This window comes from Neopsephotus bourkii, unplaced genomic scaffold (assembly GCF_033783945.1).
Source record: "Neopsephotus bourkii isolate Nb327-2 ecotype Australia unplaced genomic scaffold, CSIRO-AGI_Nbou_v1 NB_324, whole genome shotgun sequence".
In the NCBI taxonomy this organism is placed as follows: domain Eukaryota; kingdom Metazoa; phylum Chordata; class Aves; order Psittaciformes; family Psittacidae; genus Neopsephotus; species Neopsephotus bourkii.
In genome coordinates, this window is record NW_026900832.1 from 617264 (window position 1) to 632058 (window position 14795).

The 14795-nt window shown below is 38.6% G+C and overlaps 1 protein-coding gene and 1 long non-coding RNA gene across 2 annotated transcripts in view; one reads left to right on the top strand and one right to left on the bottom strand.

Annotated features, from left to right (window-relative positions):
* LOC133209257 (uncharacterized) overlaps nucleotides 1-13984 on the bottom strand; it is a 200530-nt gene extending 186546 nt beyond the window's left edge. Inside the window, exon 1 of the long non-coding RNA XR_009724642.1 lies at nucleotides 13943-13984. This is a non-coding gene — a long non-coding RNA (uncharacterized LOC133209257). The remainder of the gene's footprint in view (nucleotides 1-13942) is intronic.
* On the top strand, nucleotides 682-8715 carry CDX4 (caudal type homeobox 4). Its single transcript, XM_061347766.1, has 3 exons — nucleotides 682-1119; nucleotides 5934-6079; nucleotides 8484-8715. Exons 1-3 carry the CDS (start codon nucleotides 690-692, stop codon nucleotides 8688-8690), a joined length of 783 nt encoding a protein of 260 aa, XP_061203750.1. The 5' UTR covers nucleotides 682-689; the 3' UTR covers nucleotides 8691-8715.
* Nucleotides 13985-14795: the final 811 nt, after the last annotated feature.

Here is a 14795-nt window from a genome sequence, read left to right on the forward strand (position 1 = left end):
ACATGTGCATTACAGTTAAAGCCTTAATTTCTCCAACTTACAAACACCAAAAATGAGGGGGAAATTTTGGAGGCAGTTATACTCAAGGCATGCTGTTTACAAGGTGCTCTGTATTCTGAAGTTACTGACTTATAATTATTCAAATTGTCTGTGTCCTTTAAGTAAAAATTAGGGGTTCTTTTAGTATCTGAGAAATAAAGTAACAGATTTACTTGCTGATCAGTAACACATCACAGAATAAAGGTTTCAGCCAAGAATCATTTGAACACCAAACATTTCCATCATACTTACTTTAAAAGGGTCTATTTTCTATTTTACAAGTACAAGCAACTGTTGCATCATCCTACAGTACTGGAATTGCTGTTGAATATCAGGAAAGGGTAACAGGGCAGATAAAAGTTCTCTAAAAGAGAAAGCACCAGAACTAGCAGAAAGGTGGGGTTGGGCAGCCCTTCATTTGAATGTAAATGTAATTATGAGGCAGGCAGTTAGGCTGACGTCAGGCAAGATCTTGGTAAACCATTACCACCAGCACCTGGTGACACAGTTGATAATAAAAGAGGATGAAGTAGAAGATTCCAAGCAGAGTGGCATTATTAAAGAAAACCAAACACAATTCTATTGAAGCAGCAAAAGAAAATAAGGAAGAGCAAAATGTTGTGACAACGTATTTACGACCTGTGACAACCATGTATGTGAGCTCTCTCTTGGATAAGGAGAACAGCATGTATCCAGGAACTGCAAGGAGTAACAACAACCTGCCAGTGCAAAACTTTGTGTCTACTCCATCCTATCCAGATTACATGGGATACCATCATGTGCCAGCTCTGGACACCCACAGCCAGCCTGCGGGAACCTGGGGATCCCACTACGGCCCACAGAGGGAGGACTGGAACGCTTATGGCCCAGGACCTTCCAGCACGGTTGCTGCTGCTCAGATCAACAGCTTGTCTCCTGGACAGGTCTCCTACACTTCTGCTGATTACAGCTCCCTCCATCCTGCTGGACCTGGGGGGTTACCTCCTGTAGATACAATTAATACACAGCAAATCTCCCCCAACAGCCAAAGGCATAGCTCTTATGAATGGATGAGGAAAACAGTGCAAACTAATACTACTGGTAAGTGCACACTCAACTTTCAACCTGAGAAAGCATCTTCTGCTATCACTGATCTTATGAATAATTAACTTTACTCAAAGCACATAGGTTCATTTATGACAGTTATTTAACCTCCTGCTGTTTAATGCAGTTTTAACTAAATTTGCGCTAGTTTCACTTTCATCCTATAAAAGGCTTCACACGGTTACTGCTGTGGAATGGCTCTTGTGTTTAGACAGAACTGCACCTCCCTCATATATATTTGTTGTACCTTTCTGTAAAGCTTTTTGGATGAAAACCACAGTTTTGAGACTACTACAAAACAGTGAATGAAGCAACACTGAACAGTTACACACAAAAATACTATGTAATGATTTTGTGCCACAAGGTAGATCTCAATATATAATCAGCTTAATCTTTACATACTTCTCAGTCTTTTAAAGGAAATTATGTGCTCTGATCCAGCTGCAGTGATTATGCAGTTTTCTGCCATTATTCCTGCATCTTATTTTTCTACCTTGCTTTACCAGGTGGGAAGAAATATTCCTAGAGCAGTAATCTGACTTGAATGATCAGCGTGTACTATTCTGTTTGCAGACCATATATCTCATCAGTTAAACTTCCTTTGCATTTAGTTTCAAATCGGTTTGAATGTATTTTTCTCACGTAGCAGAATGTTGCAGCTTGCTAAAATTCCACAATTAAAAATCACTTTCTTGCAAGTGTCACTCACTGAAGCGCCTGATTTTGTCACAAGCTGCCGGCCAGATGAACCTTTCCATGTATATTCCCAAGGTGTAAACTGGGTGTAGCAAGGATTGCTACATCTATTGTTAAGGTTAAAAGTCATAAGTGTGTGTTAGAGAGCATCAAAGGAAAGGCTCTAAAAAAAGAAGAGCAATTACAATTGGAGCAATCTTAGGAGACAGAAAATCAGCTCTGCTGCTTGAGACAAGTGGTTATGCTCCAGAGCAAAATCAATCCGGGAACTGTTTCTTACAGTTCCACCCTGTTTTCCCACAGTTACTATATAGAAAATGCCTAGTGAAGGTTAAGATACCACAGTGTCATCCTTCCACCCCAAGCCTCTACAAAGGTCTTCAAAGTCAGGTAGATTTATAGTTTCTTCCCCCCCCCCCCCTTATGTATACTCATGTAAATCAGCAGTTAATTCATTAACATCGTTGTAGATTTCCAGGTGTAGAAGTGATGCAAGACCTGAGCATAGACCAAATTCAATTAAGACTAGTGAATGTCAATGAGTCATACTGTCACTGCATTTACTATGTCTTAACATTCCTGAAGAATAACACAGACTTCAAAATTCAAATCCTAATTTTACACTTACTGCACAGATATGGAAAACCCCAAAAAGTTTCTCACACACTTGTTCAATTTCATAAAATACATCTGCAGTTTAGAAAAGCAATTACGTGCTTAAATTCATCACTAGTCTGAAAAGCATTTACAAACATGCCAAAATACTTTATGGACAATACAGCACAGGTGAAACTGCCTATCAACAGATCCATGTCCTGAGGCTGCACATTCCTCCAGCCCTTTCTTTGAAGTGTGAAAACCAGCTCAGGACTTCACAGAACTGGGCTCAAGATATCAACCCAGCTTAAAAAAAAAGGGTTTGGGAGGTTAAAGCATGAAGGTGGCATTTTGCAAAGCAAGAAAATTTCACTTTTCATTGGTGTTTTAATGTTCACCACAAAAAAAATGGGAAATTTTAACAGAGACACACAAAAAGTTATGAAAAATGAAATTAAAAACTAACAAGGCTAAACTTATTGATGCTTCTTTAGAAGATAATGTAAGAACAATGACTTGCTGCCATTATAACTGCTCTTTGAAACAGACTTGCTCTGGTTTGCCCTATTGCCATACATTATTCATGATATCCAAGTGGCTGCTGGCTGCTTAATACAGTCATTGCTCCAAAATTCTGTAATTACCACCCTAAACTTTACAGTATATTTATATCCATAAATCTGTGTATACCTTTAACTTCACTAGTGGCATGTACTCCCATAAATGTATGTGAGCAGCATGGAATAACAGAAATCCAAACACATGTAATTAAATGAGGGAGCCTACAAAAATACTGTCCTAAAGACCATGGGGATTATTTCTGGGGAGAAGATGTTAAATGAGAATTTTTCCCTCCTCTAGTTAGACTCCATTAAATATGCCACATTCTTACTCAATATTCACATTTAGCATTTTATACACAAAATTAAATTGCAGAAAAAGTGAACTGGAAATTTACCTGACACAGTCAATTTCCAGGATGAAACAACATCACAAACACAGAAGTACTATATCCTCTCAACAGATAAAAATCCTTTTACTAAAAGGACTGTAGCTGTATATTCAGAACCAAAGCTTTTATAACTTCAAATACACAGACACTGCAAACAGATGATGCAATAACAAATTTTAAAACACAAACATCAAAAGTGGGCTCGGTAAAGGCACCTTCCCAGACAGGCTCTCAAAATGGGACAAAGAACTTCCACAGAATTCCTTACAGTCTGATCCTGGTTTTAAGAAAAATCAATGAAAAATGCCCTGTCAACTTATGTAAGAGCAGAACTTCAGACCAATTCATTTCTAAACCCGATGTAATCAACAGTGTAAAATACGTATTTCATGAGAGCAAGTGAGCTTTCAGAATGTGAAACTTACTGAAAAGAAGGTACCTAAACAAGGACCTAGAAAACAGATTTTATATCTTTTAAAATTTCACATGAAACTTCATTTGAGAATGACCCTTTTCAGAATGGGAATGGACTTGGAGGGGACTAAACAAAAGGACAATGTAATTTTTATATTCAACTATAGCCAGCACATTTTGCGTTGTTGCTTAAGCCAGCAGTGATGTACATGTACTGCAGATTACATCACAGCAGAAGCAGAGCCAGAAAGCAAAACAGGAAAGCAGGAAAAAAGGCCAGGCCTCTGCTCTAATGCTAATTTATTTTGCTTTGTAAACTAGTTGTGACATCTCTTTTCCACTGGCCTACATTGTCTGAGGTTTTGAGGCCTATCTGTCATATTGAAGCAACAGACCCTTTTAACACTTCGCTTTGCTTTGATATGCAGTCTTGTCTCTTCCTTCTCCCTCTTTTCTTCAGGAGTTATATTGCCGGAAAGGGTGATGATTTTCACAGCAAATAAAGAGGCCTTCTCCCAGCTTTATTGTCTTCAGAAGAAATGCTCTGAATTTTATGACCAAGGGGAATGGGGAAAACTACTCCTTTTCTCCACCCCCTCAAATCATGGTTATATTTGCTGATTATAGTGAAGCCGGAATAACCCTGTTGAATTTTAACTTGTTTTCAAAGCTTCCCTCCTCAGAATTCAGTTTACAAGGAACCTGAATATCTCTACTATTGTTAACACTAGAACTATGACTTTGAGTAAATATTTCAAAGCCAACAGTTTGTATCTTGAAAAAAAAAAAACAACCCAACTTAGTTTGATGATTGGTTTAGTCCTGTGAATTGAAGCAGGAAAACTTTGTACACTAGAGGTCAAAGTGACAGAGGATTTGGGAAAACATCTTTATGTGCATTTCAGAATGTCTTCAGCTGTGTCTACCTCTAGACTTCAGCTAAAAATATCCCAGTCTATCCTCAGTGTTGGTCCAAAATATGAGAACTGAGGAAAAAATATTCCTTCATCTATTCCTGTCCTTTTTTCCTCTGCTAAGATGAAAGAGTCTGACATTTGTTTAGGGCTTGTAAATTCCAAGCCAATTGGCTTGTGTTTCTGAATGTGAAAGGGGTTTTTGATAAGATCTCCTTGTCGCTCCTTTGTGTGGCGTGTGCTTCATCTTAACACCTCAATAGATTTTAGGGAACCACTTTAAAGGAGTCTTTGTCCTACAGTTTGTCCCAGAAAACTCACATCAAAAAAAACCCGGGAAGATCAGAAGAGAAAGGAAAATTTTCTATTTGGCTGCTGAAAGTGCAAAAGAGAACAAATAAGTTGAGAAGTGATCTCTCTGTATTACTACACAAAGAACTGTTTAACAAAGTCAGTGGAATGAGAGATACCTTCTAAACATCTACTAATGTTTCTCTTAACACTATTTATCCACTACATGTAAGAATATTTCTTTTACACATTAGAGAGGAGGCGATACTGAAATCCTTTTACAAGTATTTTATTGCCTCGTCTTACAAATTGCCAAGTGCCTACAACTCTAAAGGGAAGCTCAGGACACAGAGCAGGCCAGTCACACCTCCACAGGCACTCAGCATCCTGCAAGACTCAACCTTTCCAAAGAAATAAATTCAAATTACTATTAGACTTCTAAGCATGCCCTGTGGCCACACAAGAAAGCAAAGGCATTTCTAATAGGACCCTTCTTTGTGCTAGAGAGATGATCTCTAAGAACTCAAAGAAAGAATCAGGACACAGTACAACTAAAGAAATTGTGACTGAACTTCAGTCTCGAAATCCTGTGCTTATGCCTGCCTATAAACAAAGTCACTTCAGTAAGCACGGAAATTAAACCCCCCTGAGATCAAATATAGCCAGCACCAATTATGTAGTGCTATGAATTATTGAAGATGCTTCAGGGTGTGTTTCACTTGAGCTTTACATTTAAATGTATGTTTACAGAGAGAGCAAGATAAAGAGGGACAGTTACGATAACCAATATTCACTCGTTCGCCCTGCACCTTGTGTTTTACCTCTGTAACACAGAAAACAATCCCAGGCAAGAATTCTGTAGTCTGTAAAATGTTTGAGATGTTTGAAAGAAAAATGCTACAGAAAAATCCAATTCAACATATTAATAATATTTCTTTCCTAAACAGGTAAAACAAGAACAAAAGAAAAGTACCGAGTTGTTTACACAGATCATCAGAGACTAGAATTAGAGAAGGAATTTCACTGCAACAGATATATTACGATAAGGAGAAAGTCAGAACTGGCAGCAAATCTGGGACTATCTGAAAGACAGGTACACAGAGACTCGTGTGCTCCCATTCCCCAAACGCTGCTGCTGCCAGGGGCTGGAGCAGCATTCCCATTCTGTATCCAAAAGCAGTGCGAAGGCAACCAGGATATATTCTGAGTACACTGGAGACACAGAGAATACACTATTACAAAGACAAATTAACAAACAGGCTGATTTGACAGAAACCTCCAGTTATGAGTAACTAAAGATCAGGAACTCATTTATACTGGAAGAAATCCTTATGTACACAGCAGCTTGCTACACAACTAGAATAGTTATAACTTCACTTCTTGCACTCACACAAAATGGTGGCCAGAAAAAAAACTCAAAGCATGGAATGTATTTCAGCTGTAAGCCAGAAAAATGCAAACCCAGCATTCAAAGAGCTATCTCTGCAATTTCTGTCACAAATTTCTCAAAATCATTTCCACAGGCCACATTCCTCAGTCAAGCAGATTTCAGCACATTTTAAGGAGGTTTTGCCACCTTTGATATTCAAGTCAGGATCTCTTTTCTGCTATTATGTTCATAGGGTCTTCACCTACAGTAGTAGTTCACAACGACCACATATGCAGGATGCTTTAGTCTCTAAAACTTGGTGCCAAATATTTATGCTTATTGTATACATACATGTAGCCAGGACTACCCATTCAGGAAACTTCCAAGTGCATCTATTGCTTCTTTGGACAGCAGCTTTGCATTCATTCACATCAAGCACATATTTAAGCTCTGTCCTTAACACAGCTTCCTGAGCAGGGGCCCAGGTGTCTTAGCTATACAAAGACTAGAGGGATTCAGGATAAAGAATTTCCTAAAATCACTGTGTTTGAGAGCACACAGATCTGTAGTCTGCAAAGATAGTTACTGGTGAATTCAACCTTCCTTATGCAACAGAATTGCAATGGTTTTGCTACAGCTGGAGAATAAGGGAAGATTTGGCAATACTGAATAAAGCATCTCCCACCTTAGCAACCACATTTATTGCCCCCAGGTAAATTTTAAGAAGAGATCTTTCTGTTTAGAACTTTACAAACTTCTGCTCTTTCTCAGTATACTGAATATATATATATAAATATATTCAGTTCTCTAAAATATTCCCTCTTCCAGCGGCCTCAACTTCTGCATTCAGTCTGTGCAAGAGCACGGAACAGAAAGGGACCAATTGAGGCTAGAAGTGTAAGGATGCATAGATAAGCAATGAAGCACCGGATTCTTATCACCATTGTAGTGCAATGATGCTCAATCTCAGACCTGAATCGTATATAGTTTATATTCCACAGACGGAAGTGGCCCCAGAAAGTAACTCTGGAGAACAAGTCTGCTGGTGATGGGCTGCATTTTGTTACACATTACAATAGAGCTGCATTGGAAAATTCTCAGAGAACTGCAGTTATGAAAGATTCCAAACCTCTACACAAGCTGGCTGATTTAGAACACAGGCACTCCTGGAAGAGCCAGTGATACTGCATAAAATCAGCACTTTGCTTTCACATAGTTATTGCTCTTAAAGCCATCCAATTTCTGACTGCAAATTCCCTTAAAGTATAATGTAGACAAAATAGATAATCTGGCTGCATTTCTACAAGACTCATGACCAAGCTAAAAGTTTCTTACTGTCATTATCAGTAAGTTAATAAAACAGTATCTAGAAAATAATCATGAAATTTTTAATACAAAGCAATGCTACAACCTTCTGTATCGTATTGTATTCAGCGCATTTTAAAGGATGTAACAAAAAAAGTAAAGTAACACAAAAAATGATAATGAGGAAAACATAAGCAGTGTTTCTATCCCTTTACACTTTTGCACAAGGAAAGAAGATAGAGATACTTAAACTAAAAGTCTGAACAGAGAGAAAAGTTTAAACTCTTCATCAGGGACTGCAGCGCAGGACAAGGGGTGATGGGTTTAAACTTAAACAGGGGAAGTTTAGGTTGGATATAAGGAAGACGTTGTTTACTGTGAGGGTGGTGAGGCACTGTAGCAGATTGCCCAAAGAAGTGGTAAATATGAGTCTAAGTAAGTTGATTCCTACGTTCCTAAACATAACACAGCAAGTTCACTTTACACCAGGTCTAAGAAAATCACTTTACACTAAGAAAAAAAGTCATTTCCTATTGATTATGATGCAGAAAATTCACAGGGAGTAACTAAAAAACATTTTGCTGCACAAATCCAGTGTTTTGTTTGGTGGCTTTTTGGGTTTGGTGGTTTGGTTTAGTTTTTTGGGGGGTTTATGTGGTTTTGTGGGAATTCTTTGTAGTTTTTGCTGTTTTCTTTGTTTGGGTTTCTTGGGTTTTCTTTCTTGCTTTTGTAATTTTAACATATCTATATTTTCACCGCTATTATTACTATAAAAAGTTGACCACTGCTTTGAACTAATGGAGTATCATTTGTAACAACACAGGTGAAAATCTGGTTCCAGAACCGCCGGGCGAAAGAAAGAAAACTGATCAAGAAGAAAATCTCTCAGTTTGATGGCAGTGGGGGCTCAGCTCAGAGTGACTCTGGGTCACTCAGTCCAAATGAAATATCCAGTTCTCTGTTTCCACCACCACATGGAATAAATGGATTACAGCCTAATGGCATTCACCAGGTCATAGTTTCAGAATGAACAGAAGGATTCTCCCATCAACCCCCACCCAGCTTTCCAAGAGGCTATTCTCATGTGATTGTCTTCAGAGTGCTGATTTCTAAGTACAGGATCTGGGACTAGTATCAAAATGTTTTAATTATTGCAGAAATCTCAGGGAACTTGTGCTGCTAAGATTCACCACTTAAAATCCTTGAGGAGGAGGCAATTTCCTTCAGACACTGACCCAAAAATGATGCAACTGAAGATTCAAGTAAACGTAGTTATCATCTGATCATGTATACACAGAAAACTAAGTGAACTGATTACAAAATAGAGTACTATTGCATAAGATAGAAGATGCTGGGTGTATGTGATTTGTTACATGTTATGTAATTAAACCGTAGATGTTAATTAATATTCACACTTAGGTGTACTGAGAAAATGCTACTTTTGAAAACAACAGAAACATTCTAAACACAACAGTGTTGCTGTACCAACACTTTGCATTTAATGAAATGAAACAAATCGACACAGAAGAATGGCAAGTAAAGAACTGTAACATACAACACCTTATTCATTAGATTTGTACACTAGAAACGCATGACTTAACTTAAAATTTCTCTTCTAATTTATGCCAAAATTGAAATAAAAAGCTTATATGATTATTTACCAGGTTTCCATTCAACATACTTAGTATTACCACCTGGCAGTGTCTAAGCAAGTTCCACTCTGTCTTCTTCACCTGCTAGGCCGGTAGGAAACACCATGCTGTTCTGAGCCACTGAAGCCACTGACTGTACTTCAAAACCACCACAGTTCATAAAGGAAACATTTTAAATGAGACTACTATAGGTGTCAGATGGGATACAAAGCACCTCCTATGATATGTTTAAAATCCGTGTTGCCAATAAAAGTGCTTCCCTTTTTTATTATCTTCACCCTGAATTTTGTCCATCAGGTTTATCTTAAATGTATTCAAAGTATGTATTAATAACTATTTGGAGGAGACAGTCTCTTTCATGCACTAAGTAATGATCTCTAAGCTTAAAAACTGTATCAGATTATCTTCTCTGGCTACTGCTAAGTCAAATAAAAAGGTATTCCCCCTATTTTGTACCATGCATAACTACCCCCTATCAAGATCACAATGTCCCTTTAAATCTAAGGGCAGCAGCATAACTGTTTCTCAAAATAATCCAATTTAATAATCCCAATTATTAAATTCTTTTAGACTAGCCAGGATATTTTTTATTAAACTTGATTACAGAACTATTAAACATGCAGTCATATCACCACATTAGGAGGATGGTAAGCCATAAAGAAGGGAAACAGGCAAGCAGCTGAAAGAAAAAAAATCCTTACTGTGTCTCTGACAGGTTTGGACAGTATGTGATTGTAGCCTACACCATTACATTTTTGCCAAAAAATGTCATCCCGAATCAAAACATGGTTCAGAACAACACGCTGGTACATTTCAATGCCCTTTAAAGACTACACAACAGCCTGACAGAGTCTATCCTACATTCATACTCCCAAGATCAGCATGGGAGCTCAAAGAACAGGATATGTGCTGGGTGGAGGCAACTCAACCATTACCAAGTCCCTCCATGGCTATTATTTTCTGGGCAGCTGTGTTTGACTCTCCTACATTGCTTATGTAAAAGAGCTTCAGAAGATGTGATCCAGCCCTTGTATTTAATTTTTGTATTTAAGTGGGTGTGAAGAAACACTAAAGGCTGTAAGTAACATTTCCCAGTATTTATCTTTCTTCCTTTGAAGACTTCTCCAGGACTTTAGCTACACTCTCCTTTAGCACCTACTAAAATAATAATGAATCAAACACAATCCTTCCCACCCAGTGGGTATCTTCCCCAGGCTCTCCGTTTCCTGCCTTTTCTACTTTATGTAAATAGAAAACCATCTCACTGTTTAAATTCAGCTGTTTGATTGGTATTTCGAGTTGCAAAGTAATGAGCCACTCCAACACCATGCTGATATCAAAAGAAAACTGTGCATCACACAACTGCCTAATGCCAGCAAATCCCTCCTGACATTTATTTGAATCATCTTTATTCTTATGAGAATCCTGCAGAAATGCCAAAGCTTTGGGAACAACTGCCTTTCTCAGGCCTAATGTCTATAAATACTTAATCAAGAAGGAACATTTTACTACAAACTGTCTGTGGTGACACTTAATGCAGCAGTTAATAAAGCAAAATCACGTGCTAACTTCTAAGTATTAATCTGTGAAAGAAAATAAAGAAAATTATAGATTTGTGTGTTACAGAAATGACAAGATAGTTTAGACTAGAAATGGGAAAGGACCTTATTATAAGATCTTTATAAAAATCATGATATACAGAGAAGAGAGCATAACAAACCCAACTGGCTGCTTGTAGCAGTAATAAGGGTCAAAAACCTGGATCAGAAACTTGACAACCTCTTGAAACTGATTTTGAGAATCAATCTGCCTCCACATTGAGAACTGTCAGTAAAAGCAGCAGAGAGCTGCAGACCCCTGCACACAGCCAAAAACCTTCCAGCCACTGCAAAATATCTGTATCACAAAAACAGTTTCACTAAACTTCTCACATCACCTGCAACTTTCCTTATCAAATGAACCTAGCCAAATATGCCTCATTAGTTACACATTTCTATTTCTAAACAAAAGAATGCAATGAGATGCTGGATGCACACAAAAAGGGAAAAAGAACTCTACTACTCACAGAAATTACCAGGGTCTTTTTCTCATAAAAAATTCCAGGATTTAGCAGGACCACCTATAAACTGGTTACAGATCCCAGTGAAAAGTTATGCTTTTATTTCCCACAGAGGAAACCATTAGGTAATGCCAACATTTTGGGAGAGATTTAAAAAAAAGCCTCAGGTACTTATCACTCAGTCATCTTGACATCTGGTTCATCATCTACATCCAACACAAAACACACCTTTATGTTCAGTCATGTGTAAAAGCCCTGTCCAGAGGGATGGCTGCAGCACAGCTATCTTGCACATTTTGTGCTGAATTATTTAATACACCTGCAGACCATTTTCAAGCTTTGCCTTCATGCAGTTCTGTATGCATTCTGCTACAGTTACTGCCTAGTGCCATGGCAAATTCTCCAGATGTGACTTGAGTTCTGTGCTCAGGAAGGACCACTTACTGCATCTGCTTCTCTCAGAAGAGAAGAAAGTGCAAAAATCAACTTGGAAGGCAATGTAAGTCTACAGCAGCCTCACACATGCAGGGCAGCCAAGAAAACAAAGCTTAACTGAGCAGGTTTGAAAGCAGCACTGAAAGTGCTTATTCACCAAAACACTTCTAAGCATAAACACAGATGTTCTGACATCATCACAGCTTAACTTGCTTCTGTGTCAAGTTAATCCCGATTCCAACTGAGGTAAGTTCGCCAAAGCTGCTCATGAGTCACACAGGTGGTAACAGTTCTTAGGAAAAATGCTCTTTTTACATGGTACAATGATTTTACATCAGTGGTAGCAACATGTACCAAGCAACACCTCATTATTAACCACTACATCCAACAGTTGATTTGTTGTACAAGTTTATCTCAGTCTTCCCAGAACTCTTCCCATTAGGAGCTAAAGAAAAAAGCAAACCAGGAAAAACTTCTTGAATCAGTACTGACCAAGAAACACAACAGTTTGCCCACCAGCCTTGAAATAACATTGTTCAGACTTCAAGAGTATATTCCTATCATACAACATCTCCCTTCATTGAAACATTAAAGGTCTGAAGAGTGAATTATGACAGCCAACATGACATCTCTTGCTGCATATTCTTCCTTTTGAATGACAGTGTGGTGGCTACTGATGCGGAACAAAGAAAGAAAAAATATATTGAAAGAAGCATTGGTATTTCTCAGGTCTACATTAGCAGCCACTTTTCCATGCTCTTGCAACATGGTTGTATTTATTACTGTACTTTGTTTTAACTCCTATCTTTCCTGAACTCTTATAGTGTTTCATGCTCTCTGTACGAGCATTTTTTATTCAATAAAGGAAGTGATTTGGGTGGATAAACATTGCCAGAGACCATCATCTCTCCAGAAATCATTCTAATAATTTTAACTAATAACAACCTAAAAGAAATATTAAAACTGAGGCGTATCAATATTTCTTCCTGTGAAGCCATAAAGTTTAATATACTGAAAACATTCTCTACAGTATTTACATCAAACTCAACACTAAGCAGCATTCTTCAAATACAGATATGGGCTACAAAAGCTATTTTTCTCAAATGGCCTATTTTTACTCAGTCATCATTCCTGTTAGGAGAGAGTACTCAAAAAAAATAGAACAAAAAAGTCTATTGAAACTTCAGCTGAACTTTGACTTCAACCTATTAATTAAATAGCATAAGCTGTTAAATATGAAGCTAGGATAGCAAAGTACCTTTTCAATTACAGAAACTTCATTTCTGGGTTTGCTAATACCTCAGACACTCATTATAAAGAGGTCACACAGCAGACTGTGCCAAAACTGCACTGCCTCTTTTGATGCTTCAGTTCAGGAAGTTATTTTGCTACGTGTTTCAGCACTGAAAGCTCACAGTTGAACTCCACCAACTGCTCACTCCTGCCTCAACAGCCGTTCAAGTGCCTGTAACATTAGGTTATTTATTAAATTAGAGCACCAGATGCATTATAATGTAGGCTTTGCAATTAAACATGCATGACCAATGCTGGATCTGTCATTGCTCACCACACCTTCCTCTACCACCTGCATCTCATCATTTACATATCAACATTAAAGCTGCAAATCCCTGCAGACAAGTAGCTGGGGTTTTATTTCACTTCACAGTAGACATATTGCTTGTCTCTCATTTTGTTTTATCCTTCTAGAATTCTCAGCAGTTATTCATTTGAAGAAAACAGAACCCATGTAAGGCACAGGAACCAGGCAAGGCTTTACAGACTCCAAGATGGGGTCCTAAGCACTGTAAAAAAATCTAGCACAAATCTTCTTCAAGGGCTCGATCCACATCTCAAGTCGGTGCAGAACCGCTTATCCCAGTGAGAGCTGGATCACACCAGCAGTGCACAGAATCATGACTGTATGGAATGCCAGACTACATCACAAGCTGCCTCTTTCACTCTCTTTATTCACCAGAGCAGGCTGTGGAATACTCCTCAGCCACCTGCAACTGTCCATGTCCACAGTTTACCTTTCTCCTTTACGTATCTGAGTGTTAAACAGAGCAATATGCGTTAACTGAAATAGGTTTAACTCCCTCTCTGTCCTGTGCAACTAGTCATTAGATTGCTATTTACCTGCAACTCCACATAAGATGGGTAATGTGCTGAAGAGCACGTGACACTGATAAAACTGTAGTCAATGCAATTTTGCTTTCAGAAGCAAGATTTTTCACAATCAAGTAACCTGTACCTTGCTGCAGCCTAAATCGTTCTGAGAAACAACAGCAAAGGTGTTTTATGAGGGAAGTCATCTCCTAAAACCAACAGAAAGGGATGGAGACCCATTCTCCTTCTTTTAGGATGCGATGAGCTTCCTTCCTTGTGGTAGCTGTGGGTCAGGAATTCAGATTTGGCCGCAAACCAAATCCATTACTTTATGGTAGCTACATTTAAAAACCCCAAACCCAAAGAACCCACAAACCCTCTCTGAATCTCATTTCTGATTCCTATATTGCAACTACAAACACCAATGCTTACTTTCTACTTGCAGCAGGTGACTAATGAAGTGCTAATCTGACTAATCTTACCTCAGTAATAATTCACACCTGCATGCTAGGGACATTCCTCCGCTCTGAACTATTCCAAGACACTTTTCTTCCCCAACCTGGTAGTCCTGTGCAGATTTTCTTCCCTCTCACCACTCCCTTACCCTGCACAGAACCCAATTCCCAAATGGACCAACAAGCCCCAACCAACCGTTTCAAAATTTAGGGGAAACTCAACGTGCCTCGTCATGAAAACGATGCCCTTTTTGCCCACCTTCACCTCGGCCACGCTGGCAGCAGAAATTACACAAGCAGGCAGTGAAAAGCCAGAAGGGAGGAAGGAAAAAGCATCTACCGGCTGTTTTTATTAAAACCGCCTCATTAATACACCTGTGAAGGGGCTTATACCGTGAGGAGCACTGCTCGCTCGCCGTGCCCACAGC

Excerpts from the sequence above, each read along its gene's own strand:
- CDX4 (XM_061347766.1), top strand. The coding sequence starts at position 690 with ATGTATGTGAGCTCTCTCTTGGATAAGGAGAACAGCATGTATCCAGGA. Across the intron at positions 1,120-5,933 it reads AGTGCAAACTAATACTACTG|GTAAAACAAGAACAAAAGAA; the intron begins GTAAGTGCACAC and ends TTTCCTAAACAG. Across the intron at positions 6,080-8,483 it reads TGGGACTATCTGAAAGACAG|GTGAAAATCTGGTTCCAGAA; the intron begins GTACACAGAGAC and ends GTAACAACACAG.